The sequence below is a fragment of the Pristiophorus japonicus genome, chromosome 15, assembly GCF_044704955.1.
Source record: "Pristiophorus japonicus isolate sPriJap1 chromosome 15, sPriJap1.hap1, whole genome shotgun sequence".
In the NCBI taxonomy this organism is placed as follows: Eukaryota; Metazoa; Chordata; class Chondrichthyes; family Pristiophoridae; genus Pristiophorus; species Pristiophorus japonicus.
This window is the reverse complement of record NC_091991.1, coordinates 76,446,717-76,468,144: the sequence shown is the minus strand read 5'-3', so window position 1 is coordinate 76,468,144 and position 21,428 is coordinate 76,446,717. Positions and strand designations below refer to the sequence as shown.

Here is a 21,428-nt window from a genome sequence, read left to right as displayed (position 1 = left end):
TACCCTGTACAGTTGTAGCAGGACTGCTCTGCTTTTATACTCTATCCCCCTTGCAATAAAGACTAACATTCTATTTGCCTTCTTGGTTACTTGCTGCACCTGCATACTAACCTTTTGTGTTTCATGCACAAGGACCCCCAGGTCCCTCTGTACTGCAGCACTTTACCCTACATACTAGGAAAGAATAATTTTTTCATAAAGCCTAAAGGGGATCCCATTATGGCAATACGCCCGTCAAACTTTTCATCTAGAGGCATTTGTAATGGAATGGTAACAGTTCTAGACGCTTGATTGTATCTACAGTGACTCCAGAGACTTGAGCACATAATCCATGCTAACACTCCAGTGCAGTACTGAGGGAGTGCTACACTGCTGGATGTGCCGTTTTCAGATGAGACATTTAACTGAGGCCAGGTCTGCCCTCTCGGGTGGACATAAAAGATCCCATGGCAGTGTAGGGTAGTAGGGGAGTTCTCCCCAGTGTATGGGCCAATATTTATCCTTCAACCAACATCACTAAATCAGATTATTTGGTCATTATCTCATTGCTACAATTGCTACCAGTTAAGCAACACTTCGATTTCAAACTTCTCATCCTTGTTTTCAAATCCCTCCATGGCCTCGCCCCTCCCTATCTCTGTAATTTCCTTCCAACCCCAAAACCCCCCCCAGCCCCGCCCCCCCAACCCCTGAGATGTCTGTGCTCTTCTAATTCTGCTTTCTTGAGCATCTCTGATTATAATCGCTCAACCATTGGTGGCCGTGCCTTCTGTTGCCTAGGCCCTAAGCTCTGGAACTCCCTGCCTAAACCTCTCCGCCTCTCTTTCCTCCTTCAAGACGATCTGTAAAAGCTACCTCTTTGGCCAAGAGTTTCTCCTTATGCGGCTCGATGTCAACTCTTTTATCTCATAATACTCCTGTGAAGCGCCTTAGGATGGTACAATATGTAAAAGGTGCTATATAAATACAAGTTGTTGTTGCTGTTTGTGTGAGCTTGCTGTGTGCAAATTGGCTGCCACATTTTCTACATTACAACAGTGACTTCATTCAAAAGTACTTCACTGGCTGTAAAACACTTTGGGACATGAATGGCTCTATATATATGCAAGTCTTTCTTTTTCAGATAAGTTGCATGCAAGCATAAATCTGCTTTGTATCTGAGGCTCTTCTATCGCCAACAAAATCGGTGTATTTAGGAACATGTTGAAAACGACGTGACCAAGTTGTGCGTGAAGTTTGAGCAGGTAAATCGTATACCTAAGCCGTGCCATCACTGATCGAGCCCAACTGTGATCTGACACTCGGTCAGCCTGTCTTGAACTCAATGCACCTCTCCTGCACTGAGTTTAAAAGGCAACAAAATGTCCTGAACCAACAAAGAAAAAAATTGGTGATCTATTATAAAATTCAGTTCTGTGCAAATCACAGTACGTTTCTTTTTGGAAAATTATCTTTTTATCTGCAAGCTATTATATTGTATGCCAATTTATGGTATATTCGAACATACGGATGTGTATATAAGGAACACATGACATGTGACCCACAGTTATACCCCATCTCCCGGGAGTCAAACAACATTAATTTAATCCGTACTGTCTGTTTATCAATCAATGTTGCCTTTAAACTGGCTGCAAGGTGGGAGTGACATCAGTCCAATCCAGCTGCAGCTGTTCACAGTTTGGCCCAAGTGGTTGGAACATTCTCAGCAGCTTCTCTGGTTCAAATCACACTTCCCATTCTCAAAACCTGCAGCATACAAACACTGGTCCTCAAATCAGTGCAATACACAAGATATTAATAGCTGAGGAAAAATATACAGGCCATCCATCCAACAACAGCAACTTGCATTTATATAGCTTCTTCAACGTATAGCTTCTTAAAACATCCCAAGCAGCTTCTCAAGAGTGTGCAATCGGACAAAAAATTATAAATCCAGAAAGATTTACTGTGGCATCTAATAGTTTCTTAAATGAATCCAAAAGTTTTGCCTCTTTTACCCAGCTCTGTGCTGATCACTCTTTCCTACATTACAACAGTGACTACACTACAAAGGTACGCCTTTGGCTGTAAAGTGCTTTGAGACGTCCGGTGGTCGTGAAAGGCACTATATAAATACAAGTCTTTCTTTCTTAATCTGAAGAACTTTCTGATATCAGTCCCAAGTTTTCCTTTGACTAGTTTGAACTTGTAATCCCTTATCCTATCATCATAGGCAGTCCCTCGGAATCGAGGAAGACTTGCTTCCACTTTTAAAATGAATCCTTAGGTGGCTGAACAGTCCAATACGAGAGCCACTAACTCTGTCACAGGTGGGGCAGATAGTCGTTGAGGGAAGGGGTGGGTGGGACTGGTTTGCCGCACGCTCTTTCCGCTGCCTGCGTTTGTTTTCTGCATGCTCTCAGCGATAAGACTCAAAGTGCTCAGTTCCCTCCCGGATGCACTTCCTCCACTTAGGGCAGTCTTTGGCCAGGGACTCCCAGGTTCAGTGGGGATGTCGCACTTTATCAGGAAGGCTTTGAGGGTGTCCTTGTAACGCTTCCGCTGCCCACCTTTGGCTTGTTTGCCGTGAAGGAGTTCCGAGTAGAGCACTTGTTTTGGGAGTCTCGTGTCTGGCATGCGAACTATGTGGCCTGCCCAGCGGAGCTGATCAAGTAAGGTCAGTGTTTCAATGCTGGGGATGTTGGTCTGGTCGAGGACGCTAATGTTGGTGCGTCTGTCCTCCCAGGGGATTTGTAGGATCTGGACAACGTGGACCATTGTTGTTATGTAGGACTTGTAGGATCTTGCGAAAACAGGTTGATTGTATTTCTCCAGTGACTTGATGATGATGATGATCCTACTCTCCCAATTTGGTTTGAAGTAATTTTCTGGATTTAACTTTCCCACACCTTTTGCTATCTTAATTATCTCAGCAAAATCACCTCTCAGATGCTTCCTTTTGAGAATAACAAGGCCAAGGGGTCGAAATTGCCACTTTTTGCAGCGCCCATTAGCGCTTCCGCAGGGTGCTAACGGGGCCCGAGACACTTTTTGCCCGGGGGGTGGCGCTCGCGGCTCCCACGTGCAGCGACCCCTTTCCGCCCCGCAGCAGATATTGCCCCGTGCCAGCCTCACGGGTCGCAAACCAGGCCGACATCTGCTCGTGGGGTGGAAGTTAATGGAGTGGTCACGAGCACCCTGCATCGCCATCTTGTCGGTTTTGCCGACTTACCGGTCGGCTCCAATTCTTGTCTCCTACTGTGATCCGGGCCGCCATCGTGCAGCCGTTTTGGGTGCTGGGCTGCAGTCCCGGTGGCACGCTGCTCTGGTGGCCTAGTGGAGGCCATCAGAGGCCGTGCAGAGTGCGCAGCGGCCCTCCCCTTTAAGCAAAGGGGAGGGGCATTAAAACACGACAGTGCTACACGGAGCATCCGCATACTCCCCAAGAGGAGGTGGAGCATGCGAGATTGTGCTCCACTTCCTGTGCGGGGCGGTAAGGCCAACTTCGTGGCTAGGGCGGGTCTTCCGCCATGGAATTGCCCTCATTAAGTTTCATCGGCCATTATTCTGCCCACCATATTTTATCCAACTTATTTTTGGTAATCCCATTGCCCCTCCTAATTTTATATCGTTTGTAAAGTTGACCAATTTGCATTGAATCCAAGTTATTGATATAGATCGGAAACAATAGAGGTTCCAATACTGATCCCTGGGGACCCCACTCAATACTGTCCCCCACCTAACATAACTTCAATAACAAGTACCCATTGTTTACTACTCGTCAACCGATTTCTCATTGATCCACAAGATTTAGCCTGAATCTCGACAGCTTTGAGCTTAACTAATAGCTTTTTGTATGAAACTTTGTCAAAAGTCTTTTGGAAGCCTAGGCACACATCTTCATTGGCACTTTCAGTGTCCACTTGAGATATCACTTCCTTAAAAAAAATCAAGGAGATTGGTCAGACAGGAACTTCCTCATCGAATCCAAGTTAGTGAACAGATAATGCTCATGTTTACTCCTGATCATTGAATCCTTTTTTTCCACACAATTGAAGTTAGGGTTGCCAAACCTCCTGGGATTGCCCGGGAGTCTCCCAGAATAGAGCTATGGTCTCCTGAGCATTATTGCAAGCAGCCTGGGAGATCGTCGTGCTTTGAAATTCACAGTGCAGCAGTGCTCCCCCTGCCACAATGCCATTACTGACTGCCACCCCAGAGAAACCTCAGACTCAGTCTGCCCGCACCGGCCCCACCCCTGGCCGCCCCCCACCCCTCCCCCCATTCCCCGCCCACACCCTCCCCTCCCAGCTCCGTGCCATCACTGGCTGCTATCGCAGAGAAACCGCAGGTTCAGTGATGCACCTCCCTCACCTGCTGCTTCAGAGAGCTGGGACTGGCTGGTGTACTGTGCACTATCATCAGAAAGGGTTGGGGACAGACGACAGACACAGGAGTTGGTGGAGGTGGAGCGGGGGGCAGAGTTGGTGGTAGGGGGGGGTGGAGAGAGGAAGTTGGGGACAGTGGTTGGGAGAGAGGGAGACTGGGAAACGGGGAGTTGGGAGAGAAAGGGAGAATGGGGGTCTGGTATGGGGGCCATGAGCAAAGATATTCTACTACAGGGGACCCGTCCTTTAGTAATAACATTTGAAGACATCACATGGGCAGGCGTATATGGTCAGAATGTCAGCTGATCAAACTTCAGGAATGCTTCCTACCAGTTGGCAACCAGTCTTACTACACTGTAGTTATCAGTGTCGCTTTTGTTCATGCATATTCAGAATGGATAGCAAGTTAGCCAAGTTCCAATCTACTGATACTTCTCCATGTTCAGTGACTCCTTCATAACATGGCAATGTCACACTGAATGACATTACTGTGTTGTGACATTACAAACAAACTTTAATTTATCTTATTGTTGTTAATGGACATATACTTCTAAGCATGTTTTGGGCAGAATTCATCATTATTTGCAACAAAGGAAAAGAAAACAGAGCTGAATGTTTCCAAATGGTATCCAACATTGCTGAGTTTATTGAGAGGCAGCATATTACTGCACTCTCCACAAATCTCAGCTTTTGGACTGTTGCCCTATTGAATATTATGGCCATCTGCCAAATTTTAATTGATTATTTGACATATCAAGTTCATTCCAAACTGATTCACTTCAACTCTCATTCAACCCTTAATGCACAGCTGGCACATCTACCATTAATCCCTGCCTCCTTCAGTACAGCTGTGCTATCAGTGTATTCATTAGTTACTTAAGCTTGCCTTATTCTGGAAAAAAAACTTTTAACAGCCTCCTTCAGATGGAACACCCCCGTACATTACACTGTGAAAGTCCCTTGTTCCATGATCTTTATGATAAAGCCATTCAATGCACAATTACAAGCATTTCCACCTACAAGCCGAATCCAAATGCATTATAGTGCAACGCAACTTTATTTTTTGCTTCACCATGTTACATCTGATGATGAATTTAGAACAGCAGAAAATTCAAGATGCTTTTCCACCTTCTAGTACAACAGGGTGGTGACATTTAAATTAACTGGTGGAGAGAATTTACATATTATGTCATAGTGACGCATAGAGGGACAGAAAGACCCTATTGCACTGTATGGACATTCAGCCAATTTTCGGGGGACAGTAACACAGAAACCATTCACCACAAAGATGCTGAAAAATAGTTGGAACAGTTTGCCCGAGTTCAGTAACCTACACTTTCCTCTTTACTTAACAGAGAAAAAATGACTTAGTTAACTTAGGCAACTTTATACTAACTCAAAAGCAAAATACTGAGGATGTCGGAAATCTGAAATAAAAACAGCTCTCATTATCACATCCTTTTGCCTTGCACCATCATCACTTTTGTCATTTAATCACTCCTGCCCTCCACCCTATCACAGACCTCTCTTTTTCCTTCCTTTCTTGCCTAGCCATTTTCTCTGGCTCTGTATTTCCTTAAAAGCTGTTCATCTATAGTATAATGTATGCACCTGCAAGTATGCTCACAGGTTTGAAGAGCTGTTGAGTTGTGAGTGGCTTAGCCAGTCATGTGATGTTCACAAGGCTCAATAAAACATCAGCCAGTTGGGGTCAGGGGATCCACGATGAGGCAGGTGGTTGTGAGTCTGGTGGATGAACTGAAGTGTGACCCCCCTTGCAGGGGACATTTGTTTAAAGTGCACAACTAAAATAGTTGAACTGGTAATGTGTAGTGTGATTGTTAAACCTGTCGCTAATAAACCAACTAGTTCTTAATAACAATGTGTTGCTATGAATTCTTAAGCAAATAGCCCATGAAGCAAATATATTACAAATAGCATCTTCCAATTCTGATGGAAGGTCATGAACCTGAAACGTTGGCCCCGATATTAACCGGGGAGGGGGAGTGGGCGTGGTGGGGGGCGGGGGGGGTGTGGGGAAAACCCAGCAAGGCCGATCGTAACAGCAGAGTCTCATTTAAATAATCTGCTGCCATCTCCGAACCGACAGTCAGCCAAATGGACAGCCCGGCCAGGGGGCGGGAGCACAAATGTGCAGCAGGAAGTTGCTGCTGTGGACCAATAAGAATAGACCCAGCAGTAAGTAGGAGGGTGGGAGCGTTGGCCGTGATCGAGGATTCTTGCCACGACCGGGCGGAGAGGTGTAGCTCGTGCATTGGAGGTCCAAAGACTCCATGTGAGGCCCAGCACTCCTGCCCCTCCTGGCCCACATACAAACCTGAAAAATAAAAATAAAACTTAACCACTCACCAATCATCCCTGTGCTTGCTGACCTACATTGGCTCCCGGTTAAGCAATGCCTCGATTTCAAAAGTATCATCCATATTTTCAAATCACTCCGTGGCCTCGTCCCTCCCTATCTCTGTAATCTCCTCCAGCACCACAAACCGCCCCACCCCTTCCCGAGATGGCTACACTCCTCTAATTCTGCTCTATTGAGCATCCCTGATTATAATCGCTCAATCATCGGTGGCCATGCCTTCAGCTGCCTGGGCCCCAAGCTCTGGAACTCCCTGCCTAAACTTCTCCACCTCTCTTTCCTCCTTCATGAAGCTCCTTAAAACCTATCTCTTTGACCAAGCGTTTGGTCACCTGCGCTATTTTCTCCTTATGTGGCTCGGTGTCAATTTTTTAATCTCATAATACTCCTGTGAAGCACCTTGGGACGTTTCACTACATTAAAGGCGCTTATGTAACTTCAAGTTGGTGTTGTTGTTTTTAAGATCCGGCTCCCGACCGGTTTTGCCTGATCGGGAAGCTGACACTGCCCCCACCCCCGCCCAGGCCTCAGCTTGATATTGCGCATCGGGTCCTGATGACAGCGTTGGACCCGATCTGCATATTTTAAAACAGGACCCCGTTTCCTTCGTGCATGTGTCCTACTCGGCTGCTCGAAAATGATTTCCATTATTGTAACTGCCCCCTCAGCCAGTTTCTCCCAGGTGGAGGTAGTTAAAACCGGGGCCGGTAGCTCTATTTCTCTTTCCACAAATTCTGGCTGATCTGCTGAGTACTTTCAGCATATTTTTATTTTTATTTTACATTAACTCAAAAGGTATCTCTCACCCTTTGAGTTTGATAACTGAACTTGACTGTGTATTATGTTTAACAACCTCAAACAATGCAGTTAAAGCTTTGTTAAAACTAAAATATAATGCAAACCAGACAAAAATTATCAACACACAGATACTTGATTGGTCTCAAGTGGCATATTAATTATGAAAAACCGCAGTGAATACAATCAAGGTATCTACAGGTTGTTACTCCCATTCAAAGAAGAAGCATGGAGATGCCAGATTTACAATGTCCGTCCGCATCAAGGTTGGCATACAGGTACAGCAGGCGGTTAAGAAAGCAAATGGCATGTTGGCCTTCATAGGGATTTGAGTACAGGGGCAGGAAGGTGTTGCTACAGTTGTACAGGACCTTGGTGAGGCCACACCTGGAGTATTGTGTACAGTTTTGGTCTCCTAACTTGAGGAAGGGCATTCTTGCTATTGAGGGAGTGCAGCGAAGGTTCACCAGACTGATTCCCGGGATGGCGGGACTGACATATCAAGAAAGACTGGATCAACTGGGCTTGTATTCACTGGAGTTCAGAAGAATAAGAGGGGATCTCATAGAAACGTTTAAAATTCTGACGGGTTTAGACAGGTTAGATTCAGGAAGAATGTTCCCAATGTTGGGGAAGTCCAGAACCAGGAGTCACAGTCTAAGGATAAGGGGTAAGCCATTTAGGACCGAGATGAGGAGAAACTTCTTCACCCAGAGAGTGGTGAACCTGTGGAATTCTCTACCATAGAAAGTTGTTGAGGCCAATTCACAAAATATATTCAAAAAGGAGTTAGATGTAGTCCTTACTACTAGGGGGATCAAGGGGTATGGCGAGAAAGCAGGAATGGGGTACTGAAGTTGCATGTTCAGCCATGAACTCATTGAATGGCGGTGCAGGCTCGAAGGGCCGAATGGCCTACTCCTGCACCTATTTTCTATGTTTCTATGTTTCTATCATCCTCACTCAACATTCAGCAAGCCGCGATTCATGCTCCTTATCCCACCCATTCCAATCTCCCCTACCACGGTAAGACCCTGACTCTTTCAACCTTCATTATACTGTACTAATAAGAAGCACAGAATTATGTAGCATCTTCAATGTATGTGCTGTATTTGTACAACATTATGTAATCTATAATGTACCACAACCCAAGACAATGCAAGAGTTTATTGTATCCCCTCCCCCCTACAGTGGGAAGTCATTCATTTTGGAAGAGGCGAGGGGAGAGAATTGGTGAGAGAAAGAAAAATATTCTGAATACATATTTGCCGATGTAACAATGATCACTGCACTCATGTAATGCATTGTATTTGAAGTGCTATGAGATGTTTCTGAGAAAATATGTTAAGGCACTATTTAAAGGCAAGATTTTCGTTCTTGTAAAAGGTTTTTAACTCCCTTTTGCTCTCTATCTCAATCATGAATATGCAACCAAGATTTTATGAAGTACTGTATTACATTAGGTTAGTCTTTGGTATCATGAGGTCTGTACATCCAGTTTGTACATGAAATGAGAATTGTAGCATTGCTGGGGATAATGACCATAAAATGACCATAAAATGATCAAGTTTAACATGACCTGAGAAATGCCCAAGACCGAATGCCAGTGCTGAAAGAGACCATGGAAGGGAATTGAGAGGTGCTGAGAATCCTTATAATGGACACTTGTAAAGTGCCAGTAGATTGAAAATGGTTCCCATAAGGGTGACAGAACAAACACAAGTAACTACAGGCCCATTAGTCTTACTTCCATTCCATGTATGATTATCAGTTAATAATCTAGTAAACAGCAATCAACAGAGATTCAGAAGGGAAAGATCCTGCCTGACCAACTTCCTCGCCTTCTTTGAGGAAGTGACAACCCAGGTTGACTGTGGAAAGCCCATGATATGGTATACCTCAACTTCCAAAAGGCTTTTGGGGCAGTTTCAGGTGAATGGCTATTAGTTAATATAATGAGAAATTATCTCATGGTTGGGTGAGGGGGGGGAAGTACTGGTTGGGATGCCTTAGGTTTCAGTATTGGGACCACTACCGTGCTTCATTTACATAAATGAACTGGATTCTGAAACTCAGTGCAAAGTAAAGAAAGAAAGACTTGGATTTAGATAGCACCTTTCACGACCACCGGACGTCCCAAAGCCCAAAGCCCAAAGCGCTTTACAGCCAATGAATTACTTTTGGAGTGTAGTCACTGTTGTAATATAGGAATCATGGCAGCCAATATGCACACAAGCAAGCTTCCACAAACAGCAAAGTGATAATGACCAGAAAATCTGTTTTTGTTATGTTGATTGAGAGATAAATATTGGCCAAGACACTAGGGATAACTCCCCTGTTCTTCTTCGAAATAATGTCATAGGATCTTTTACGTCCACTTGAGAGAGCAGACGGGGCCTCAGTTTAACATTTGATCCGAAAGACGACACCTCCTTCAGTCCCTCATCACTGCACTGGAGTGTCAGCCTAGATTTCTTTGTGCTCAAGTTCCTGGAGTGGGACTTGAACTCAGAACTTTCTGACTTGGAGGCAAGAGTGCTACCCACTGACCCACAGCTAATACTGTAGTAGTCAAATTTGCGGATGATACCAAACTATGAAAGACAGTGAAATTAGAAGAGGCAAATCAGAAATGACAGAATCAATTGAACAATATAATCAAATGGACATAATAATGGCCGATGAAGTTTAATGCAGTCAAACGTAAAGCGCTGCACACAGGATGGAACAATGGGTGACATGCATACTCCATGAATGGTGTTGAAGCTGAAAGATACCAATGTAGAGAGCAATCAACAAAGGCAATATACTGTTGGACTGCAGAGCCAAAACCGTATAATACAAGTCAGAGGAGGAAGTGTTCTGGTCAGAGTCACCAAGAAACAAGGGGGACATTCAAGCATTGGCGGCAGTGCAGGGAGCAGCCACAAGGCAAAGCTAATGTCAAAGCTCTGAGTTCTAAGAAAAGACTGGAGAAACGTGCTTTTTAGCCGAGAGCGGAGGCATCTCAGAAGTGATCTTCGTTTCAAACGTTTGTTAAGAGAATGGAAACAGTTAAGCCGGAATATTACTTTAAATTAAATTGTGAGAGAAGAACAAAGTCGATTCTAGTAAAAGGTAATTTTATAACAGAAAGCACACATTATTATTTCACATAATGATCAACATGTGGAATAAACTTTGAAAGAGGCCAAACTCCCAGAATCATTTCAGAAACAATCGATACAATAGGGGAATGTTAGAATCTTTCTGGATGGTCAATTAAAACTGTCACTGCATTACAAAGTACTTCACTGTATCTTAAGTGCATTGGGAGATTTAGAGAAATGTGATAAGGTACTTCAAAAATAAATGCAAGTCTTCTGATTAAGCTGGGGGAGGGATTTGGAATCTGTCAGGGCCTCGTTCTCTTGGTCATTATGATGTATGGGTGGACATTGGCTGAGGACATGGTCGAGCTTATTGTGAAATCACCCATGGTGGAGCAGCCTGCTGACACTCATGATCCAGGGTCATACGGGAAGAATTACCATTCCACTTAGACAAGCTGCTGGAGGACAACCTGCATCTGTGCAGCGTAACACAGCAAGGAGTCCATGCCTCCAGGAGAGGAAGAGGGATGGCAGGAAAAAAAAAGCAAAAATGTAAAAGATATTATAAAGCTAAGGCATGCATATCTCAAGTGATATTGTTTGAAGCAAAAATCCATTATAATTCCCCAGTCAGGCCACACTTTGCAGCCAGGTTGAAGAAAGCTGGAACAGCCATTGCACGTCACTGCAAGCACATCACACCTCCTACCTAACAATCACACATCAGTACTGATAGAAGCCTTGGAAATAGCCAACGATCCAGAAATACGCCTTTCAAAGGAGGTTGCCCAGTGGCAAATGGCTCCCATGGGCAATGTGGAACAAACAAGCAACAAGTTGAAAATGTAACAATGTTGCTTGAAAACCATTTGGTTGTGAATAGCAGCGGTCTCTAAGTTAGAGAAGTTGAACTTGCAATGCGTTTTGTCTGGGAAGCTGTAAAGAGTTTAAAGTACTTTGCAAAGTTGGTCTTTAAACTTAACCACACGACAAGACAGAATGACAGTGTCGGAAAGCACAAGGTCGCTTTCTGATTGTGTGTTTGGGAAGCAAATGCTGCTGAGAAAGAACAGACGCGTTATCACAATCAGAAGCACAGGGATAGAAGCAAACCGAAGCTGGAATTTGTGTTGTGCCCTTGACTTCGGCAAAGGTTCTGCAATCATTATGCAGTATTTGCAACTGCACATGGAATATGTCTGGTACATAGTCAACAAGTAAAGAAACACTTATGTTCATGAAAACCTGGAGCTTGCAATGATCCTCTGGGTACATAAAACTGATGCAGAAAGATTCTACTATGGAAGCAAATTTTAAAAAAAACACTAAGTAGGAAAGGAATCTTTCCATCATAACACGGATTTTGCTTTTTAAAAAAATGTTCTTCCACAATCCTTTACAGATAGCTGCCAGTTAACTGTTCAATCTGAAACATTACTTCCAACATTTCACCATTCACCAGAATTATTCCACGGCTGAAAGGGTTAAATTATGAGGACAGGTTGCATAAAGTTGGCTTGTATTCCCTTAAGTTTAGAAGGTTGAGGGGTGATTGAATTGAGCTGTTTAAAATGATAAGTGGATTTAATAGGATAGATAGAGAGAAACTATTTCCTGTGATGGGGGAATCCAGAACAAGGGCCTCAATCTTAAAATTAGAGCTAGGCATTTAGGAGTGAAGTTAGGAAGCACTTCACACAAAGGTTTGTGCAAATCTGTAACTCTCTCCCTAAAAAGCTGTGGATGCTGGGTACATTGAAATTTTCAAGACTGCAATTGAGAGATTGTTGTTAGGTAAGGTATCAAGGGATATGGAGCTAAGGCGGGCAAATGGAGATGAGGTGCAGATCAGCCATGATCTAATTAAATGGCAGAATAGGCTCGAGGGGCTGGATGGCCTATTCCTGTTCCTATGTTCCTGGCTCCACCTTTGGTTAACAGAACTGTGTCAGAAATAAGCTTCCCGAACTACATTGTGTATAATTGTACTGCAACTTCTGGTCTAGATTTTCATCTTTAGCATCCAGGTGCAAGAGCTTTACTCATTTGCTCCACAAATTGGACATGCATCGCCCAGGATTATCTGTCCATTAATGGACAGGAAAGTGTAGACATGGTGTGTACAAATGTGCAACAGTTGCTCCCCAGATGAAGTTCTTGCGTCCAGATGAACATTATGTATCTGTCCAGCATTCAGTCTAAGTGAATGAGACACTAATGCCCAATTAAAACTTCTACTTTAGAGTTATAGGGTGGCAAACGCACAGATGCTAGCTGTACACTGTCCAGTTTGAATTTAACTCGCACCAAGTCCCGCTCACCCATCACCCCTGTGCTTGCTAACCTACATTGGCTCCCGGTTAAGCAATGCCTCGATTTCAAAATGATCATCCTTCATTGGATATATTCAAGAGGGAGTTAGATATGGCCCTTATGGCTAAAGGGATCAAGGGGTATGGAGAGAAAGCAGGAAAGGGGTACTGAGGGAATTATCAGCCATGATCTTATTGAATGGTGGTGCAGGCTTGAAGGGCCGAATGGCCTACTCCTGCACCTATTTTCTATGTATGTTTCGATGTATGTTCAAATCCCTCCTTGGCCTCACCCCTCCGTATTTCTGAAATCTCCTCCAGCCCCACAACCCCCTGAGATGTCTACGCTCTTCTAATTCTGCCCTCTTGGGCATCCCTGATTATAATCGCTCAACCATTGGTGGCCGTGCCTTCTGTTGCCGAGGCCCCAAGCTCTGGAATTCCCTGCCTAAACCTCTCTGCCTCTCTACCTCTCTTTCCTCCTTCAAGACACTCCTTAAAACATGCCTCTTTGACCAAGCTTTTGTTCACCTGCGCTAATTTCTACTTATGCGGCTTGGTGTCAAATTTTTATCTCATAATATGACTGTGAAGCGCCTTGGGATGTTTCACTACATTAAAGGCACAATATAAATACACGTTGTTGTTCTGTTCCTCATGAAGAGGGCTCCGACACTCTCCATCAATGCTCATGGACAGCATTCTGAAATTCACCAGTTATCCTGCCTTCTCCTGCTGTCAGCACAGAAATGGAGACAAGAAGGTCACACAAACCATCCGATTAAACCCATTCCTGAGATGATTTCTTCCCCCTCCCTCTCATACTGAAGCCAGAAACAAGACCGATTCTCTTTTCAATGAGGGCTATGTATCAAGCTCTATCACTACGACATAAAATATATATGGCAGGCCAAGCATAAGCTATGGTCATGTGTGGGTTTTCATTCTTCTGTGCTCCTAATGTGTTTAGTTTTGTTCATTCTGGGATGCACATCTGTCAACAGGTTATGCAGGTCTCAGCGAATATGACTTTTTAATGTTCCTCTACAGAATGGAAACATGCCATGTCCCAAATGCAACCAAAGTAATGAATGCAGTATTGTATCTACTACACAGTAGCATTTATGGGAAAGTTTATTCTTTAAGGTGATTGGCAGAAGAACCAAAGGCAACATGAGGGAAAACATTATTACGCAGCGAGTGGTTAGGATCTGGAATGTACTGCCTGAAAGGGTGGCGGAGGCAGATTCAATCATGGATATCGAAAGGGAATTGGATAATTACCTGAAGGGAAAAAAATTGCAGGACTATGGGGAAAGGGCCAGGGAGTGGGACTAGCGGGGGAGTGGGACTAGCTGAAGTGGTCTTGCAGAGAGCCAGCACGGGCTCGACAGGCTGAATGGCCTCCGTCTATACTGCAACCATTCTATGATTCTATTCCATGATTCTAGCTGACCGTTGGATATTAAGGGAGTCAAGGGATATGGGGATAGTTCAGGAAAGTGGAGTTGAGGTCGAAGATCAGCCATGATCTCATTGAATGGCGGAGCAGGCTCAAGGGGCCAAATGGCCTACTTCTTCTCCTAATTCTCATGTTCTATTATGTTCTTCTACCATTAGTTTTGTATTAAATGAAAAATGTATTGATGATTAGAAATAAGCTCCATTGAAGTTTTATTCTAAGCACACTTTCGCCAGTTTGAGAACTACTGCTAAATTGATCCTTGGGATTAGTCACAACCATTGGACAGAAATCTGCTGGGTGAAGGCCACTGTCAGACTTGGCTAGTGCCCTCTACTTCCCATTTATTGAGGATGTAGCACAGTGAGTGTGGTGCATACTTTCAAACCGTGTAACATGTTTAATTTAGAACAGGCAATGGGACATTTGAGAAGGCTGAGAATCTCACTGCTGTAATTGCTGTGTAAATTGCCGTGCAAATTTGATTTCTGGCTGTTATAAACAGCACGGATAGGCCAGCGAGAGGGGAAAAAAACAAGACAATTGCCTCTCTTAAACACCCCGTTTGGTGGTCACTGATTCTCTGTTTGAATTGCTGGATGTGAGATCTCACACGCGTCCTGGGCAATTTCCACTACCCAGGGCGCTGTTCAGGTTCCCCGTAATAACCCCTGAGAGAGCTGTCACAGAGTACGTGCTGCCCTGAGTGTCTGCTTGTCGCATCAGTTCCCTTCGCTTCCCAACTGTTCACTGCCCTCTCTCCGCAAGTTACCAGGGTCCTCCTGTGGCAGAACAGTCGGCTCCACAACTAGCGACATCGCCACAAGGTGACAGGCACCCTCAGGCAGGCAACATGTTGGGACTAAGTCCAACAACTCATTTTGCATGTGAGAAAAACAGCCAAGGCTTTCAACAAAAAAAAATCTTATCTCATCCTGAAATAGGGATCACACGGGATAATGATTATATATCAAAAACCCACAGACTAATACATTCTCCAAATATCTCGAAATAATGAGTACCAGACTCTTGGAGGCACAACCTGTGGGCCAATATTTCCCCCCTCCCCTCCACAAGCTCGTTTTCTCACTGCACTCTGCTCAGCTGTTAAAGTGAGGATGACACCAGACACAAAGTGACTATTGAGATCCAGCTCTCCTCCCTCCCTGCAAGCCCAGCCTCCTCCACCACCCCCAGCCCCACAGCAGAGAGAGAGACTCACCAGCCCAGTACACAGACTGACAACGGCGGTGTGCTCCATGTCAGAGTTGACATGCCCGGCGTAGAAACAGTGCTTCAAGTCCGAGTGCGGGCCCGCCGGCTCCTCGCCGCCCGAGTCACTGACCCGGTAGGTGGGCGCGATGAAGCCGCAGTCGGCGCTCAGGTTGAGGTGGTAGTTCTGACCGAAGGCGCTGATCTGATAGTGGGTCCTCGCAGCCCACGGCTCCGGCTCCAGGCTCCGCTTCGTCCTCTTGAAGTGATGAGCGTGAGGGAAGACGTCTCCGAAATCGTTCACCCGCGTCGGCGTGATTATTTCATAAGATCTGAGCTGTTTGATGAAATTCTCTGAAACGGACAGGCGCAAGTGCAGTTACACGCTGGGCCCCGCAATTTCAAGCGTTATTTTCTCATGCGAGTTTTTTTTATAATTTAAGTCCAAAAACTTTTATAAAGTTTAACAATATTATGAATATCCAGTGTCTATACTTGTACATTACACATATATATGCAAACATACACATAAAATATATTCTGTACACACAACTATATTCTATATATGTCTGCATGTATAAACCTTTACATGCATAAACTGATTCTATACACACATATGTTTGTATGTATAAACCTATTGTGTGTATAGATGTCTGCATGCATAGACCTATTCGATACAGAAATATATGTTTGCATAAACCTATTCTATACAGAAATATAGCATGCATAAACCTATACAGAAATATAGCATGTATAACCCTATTCTATACAGAAATATAGCATGTATAAACTTACTCTATATAGAAATATATGTTTGCATGCATAAACCTATTCTATACAGAAATATATGATAGCATGTATAAATTTACTCTAAACCCACATATATGTATTCTATACACATAAGTATGTGCGCATATATAAACGTATTCAATACATACAATATATACATATTCATTCCCCATCCGGCTCCAGAACAAAATAAAACTTCTAGTCTGCACCCAAGTGTAAGATGAACGCACCGGCACCGTACCTTGTTGAGGATGTAAACGCAATTCCCGAGAAGGAGGTATAAATACGAACAGTTGACACAAGAGCCCTTCTACCCAGATCATCAACTGCATGATTCCCCCTGAGCGAAGCAGGCACTCCAATCGCCACCAGCCTCTCCCCGTGTAACACAAAACAAACTCGGCTCAGGCTTGCCAGCGGCACGAGCAGGAGGGGAGATTGTCGGTTACGTAAATGCTCTTTGCAGTAACATCCAGCGAGAGAGAGAGAAAAACAAGCTGCAGAAAGCCCCGAACGCCCATTGCCCACATGGACTCATTTCACCAGCCTCAGGCTCGGGAAAGCGCTCGCCATCCCAGTCATCCCTGTGCACTCGTCAGCGCATATCCCCGCTGGCTGCTTCACTGTACGGACGGCAGGCGAGCCCGAGAGGGGATGGTGCTAGCTCCAGCTCCATTGATTCTTTCGGCCATCGACATCAAACGAACGGGACCCGCCTCTTGACTTGCTACCTAACCAATCCGCCCCTCCATCGAGAGAGGCAGGCACTGCGCTCCAGCAACTGTTTTAACCCTTTTCAGACTGCTGTAGGAGTTCTGAACCCAAAACCCAGAGCCCCAGGTAAAGATACCAAGCGGCTGGGACGCACCGACCTTGAGGAATTCTCCGAGTCCCGTAATATCCAGTAAATATCAGGAGAATTTATGGTTACTAAGAGGGAGGCAGATTCATACAGAGATGATTTTATTGTTAAAATACTTGCATCAAAATATAACTTGCATCAAGTTGTGAAACATACCAAATTCTTACAGGACTTGACAGGGTAGATGCAGGGAGGATGTTTCCCCTGGCTGAGGAGTCTAGAACCAGGGTCACGGTCTCAGAATAAGGGGTCGGCCATTTAGGACGGAGATGAGGAGAAACTTCTTCACTCAGAGGCTGGTGAATCTCTGGAACTCTCTACCCCAGAGGACTGTGGAGGCTCAGTCTTTGAGTCTATTCAAGACAGAGATCAATAGATTTTTGAATATTAAGGGAATCAAGGGATATGGGGAAAGTGCAGGAAAGTGGAGTTGAGGTGGAAGATTATTGAAACATAGAAACATAGAATGTAGGTGCAGGAGTAGGCCATTCAGCCCTTCGAGCCTGCACCACCATTCAATATGATCCTGGCTGATCATGCAACTTCAGTACCCCATTCCTGCTTTCTCTCCATACCCCTTGATCCCTTTAGCCGTAAGGGCCACATCTAACTCCCTTTTGAATATATCTAACGAACTGGCCTCAACAACTTTCTGTGGCAGAGAATTCCACAGGTTCACCACTCTCTGGGTGAAGAGGTTTCTCCTCATCTCGGTCCTAAATGGTTTACCCCTTATCTTTAGACTGTGACCCCTGGTTCTGGACTTCCCCAACATCGGGAACATTCTTCCTGCATCTAACCTGTCCAATCCCATCAGAATTTTATATGTTTCTATGAGATCCCCTGACATTCTTCTCATGATCTTATTGAATGGCGGAGCAGGCTCAAGGGACCAAATGGCATACTCCTGCTCCTAATTCTTATGTTCTTATTAAAATATATATTTTTTAAATCATAGTTATGTGGGTAGCCTGGTAAGTCTGTTACTCTGGTTCCGATGATGACTCTCTGAGTGGGCTGAAGTGTCAGATCCCTGAATGATGATTGCCAATGACACGACTCAGCACACCAGCCCTGTTCAAGGACAGCCTTCCTAACGCTTCCCCCATAGCCGCAGGCTGGGATATCGCTGTGACATTGCAGGAGGATTGTTATCAACAACCATGCAAAGTTAAAAGAAAGAACATGCATTTCTATAGCACCTTTCACAACCTCAGCACATCCCAAAGTGCTTTATAGTCGGTGATGTACTTTTGAAGTGTAGTCGCTGTTGTAATGTAGGAAACACAGCAGCCAATTTACGCTCAGCAAGGTCCCACAAACAGCAATGAGATAGATGACCAAATAATCTGTTTTTTGTTATGTTGTTTGAGGGATAACTATTGGCCAGGACAGCGAAGAGAACTACCCTACTGTTCTTTGAAATAGTGCCATGGGATCTTTTACATCCACCTGAGAGGACAGCCAGGGCCTCAGTTTAACGTCTCATCTGAAGGACGACACCTCTGACAGTGCAGCACTCCCTCAGCACTGCATTGAAGGGTCAGCCTGGATTATGGGTTCAAGTGTCTGGAGTGGTACTTGAACCTGCAACCTTCTGACTCAGAGGTGAGAGTGCTAGCCACTGAGTCACAGCTGACACCAAAGTTATATCAAAGTAACGAATAGCCACAAATAAAGCACAACTGAAATAGCAGTGATCATTGATATGGGCTTCACTGCAAAGCACATTTCCATTTCCCAGCAATGCTAAAGTAACCATTTAAATCTAAAGTCAGAATCTGACCCAACACTGTGCGGAGTAAAATCCAGTTCAAAAAGTGATCAAGGGCTGCCTTGTGTCACCTGGATACTTTTTGCAGTGATCTTGTGCTCATTTAAATGTTTAGACAGCGCAGACACTGCAGCTTGTCTGCTTTCAACATGTAAATTTTAACTACTGGGAGAGGAGCTCTGCTCTTCCTCCTCACCAGACATTCCCACAGCTCGCTCTTGAGCAGTTTCCTCTCTAATATTTGCCTTGCAAACCTCAGTTTACTTTCGTACTCAATGCGTATATCTTTCTTTTGTGATTCCTTCTTTTGCTTGAAAATCTGTTTGCTTATGTAAACTTATTTTTACCTTAGTATAGGAACAGGAGTTGGCCATGCAGGCATGGAATGCAATCTATGAGCGTTGATGGAGAGTATCAGAGCACTCTTTATGTGGAACGGAACTGGACAGTGTGTAGCTAGCATCTGTGAGTTTGCCATCCCATAACTCTAAATTAGAAGTTTTAAGTGCGCATTAGTGTCCCATTCACTTGAATTGTGCCGATGAGTGTCTCATTCACTTAAACTGAATGCTAGACAGATATATAATTTTCATCTTCAGCATCTGGGCGCAAGAACTTCACCAGGGGAGCAACTGTTGCACATTTGTACACACCATGTCTACACTTTCCTATCCATTAATGGACCAATAATCTTGGGTGATGCATGTCCAATTTGTGAAGCATATGAGTGAAGTTCTTGCACCTGGATGCTAAAGATGAAAATTTAGACCAGAAGTTGGCAGTACAATTATACACAATGTAGTTCGAGAAGCTTATTGCTGACACAGTTCTATTAACCAAAGGTGGACCTAGGAAACAAAGGCATACAATGTGGCCAAGACTAGTGGGAGGCCAGAGGATTGGGAAATTTTTAAAAACCAGCAGAGAACAACTAAAAAAATGATTACGAGAGGGAAGATAGATTATGAAAGTAAATTAGCACAAAATATAAAAATAGATAGTAAGAGTTTCTACAGGTACATAAAAAGGAAAAGAGTGGCTAAAGTAAATATTGGTCCCCTGGAGGATGAGACTGGGGAATTAATAATGGAGAACTGGGGAAATGGCAGAGACGTTGACCAAATATTTTGTATCGGTCTTCACGGTAGAAGCCACTAAAAACATCCCAATAGTGGATAATCAAGGGGCTATAGGTAGAGAGGAACTTAGTACAATCACTATCACTAATGAAGTAGTACTAGGTAAAATAATGGGACTAAAGGCAGACACGTCCCCTGGACCTGATGGCTTACATCCGAGAGTCTTAAGAGAGGTGGCTGCAGAGATAGTGGATGCATTGGTTGTAATATACCAAAATTCCTTGGATTCTTGGGCGGTCCCAGCAGATTGGAAACCCGCAAATGTAATGGCCCTATTTAAAAAAGGAGACAGACAGAAAGCTGGAAACTATAGACCAGTTGGCCTAACATCCGTCATTGGGAAAATGCTGGAGTCCATTATTAAGGAAGCAGTAGCGGGACATTTGGAAAAGCATGATAAAACTATGCTGACTCTGCTTGATTGTATGAAAGAGAAATCATGTTTGACAAATTTGCTCGAGTTCTTTGAGGATATAACGAGCAGGGTGGATAAGGGGGAACCAGTGGATGTGGTGTATTTGGATTTCCAGAAGGCGTTCGATAAGGTGTCACATAAAAGGTTACTGCACAAGATAAAAGCTCACGGGGTTGGGGGTAATTTATTAGCATGGATAGAGGATTGGTTAACAAAAAGAAAACAGAGTCGGGATAAATGGGTCATTTTCGGGTTGGCAAACAGTGACTAGTAGGGTGCCGCAGGGATCGGTGCTGGGTCCTCAACTATTTACAATCTATACTAATGACTTGGATGAAGGAACCAAGTGTAATGTAGCCAAGTTTGCTGATGGTACAAAGGTGGGTGGGAAAGCAAATTGTGAGGAGGACACAAAATATCTGCAAAGGAATATAGACAGGCTAAGTGAGTGGGCAAAAATTTAGCAGATTGAGTATAATGTGGGAAAATGTGAGGTTAGCCACTTTGGCAGAAATAATAGAAAAGCAAAGTATAATTTAAATGGAGAAAAATTGCTAAGTGCGGCAGTACAGAGACCTGGGAGTCCTTGTGCATGAAACACAAAAAGTTAGTATGCAGGTACAGCAAGTAATCAGGAAGGCAAATGGAATGTTGGCCTTTATTGCAAGGGGGATAGAATATAAAAGCAGAGAAGTCCTGCGACAACTGTACAGGGTATTGGTGAGGCCACACCTGGAGTACTGCGTACAGTTTTGGTCTCCATATTTAAGGAAGGATATACTTGCATTGGAGGCTGTTCAGAGAAGGTTCACTAGGTTGATTCCGGAGA

General features: G+C 44.2%; 1 protein-coding gene across 2 annotated transcripts in view; it reads right to left on the bottom strand.

Moving 5' to 3' along the window:
* LOC139280864 (A disintegrin and metalloproteinase with thrombospondin motifs 20) overlaps window positions 1-17,080 on the bottom strand; it is a 551,188-nt gene extending 534,108 nt beyond the window's left edge. For both annotated transcript variants that reach the window (XM_070900621.1, XM_070900622.1), the window contains exons 1-2: window positions 16,651-17,080; window positions 15,631-15,974 (exon numbers count right to left, since the gene is read on the bottom strand). In XM_070900621.1, the coding sequence (XP_070756722.1) occupies window positions 15,631-15,974; window positions 16,651-16,741 (435 nt within the window). In that variant the 5' untranslated portion in view covers window positions 16,742-17,080. The remainder of the gene's footprint in view (window positions 1-15,630; window positions 15,975-16,650) is intronic.
* Window positions 17,081-21,428: the final 4,348 nt, after the last annotated feature.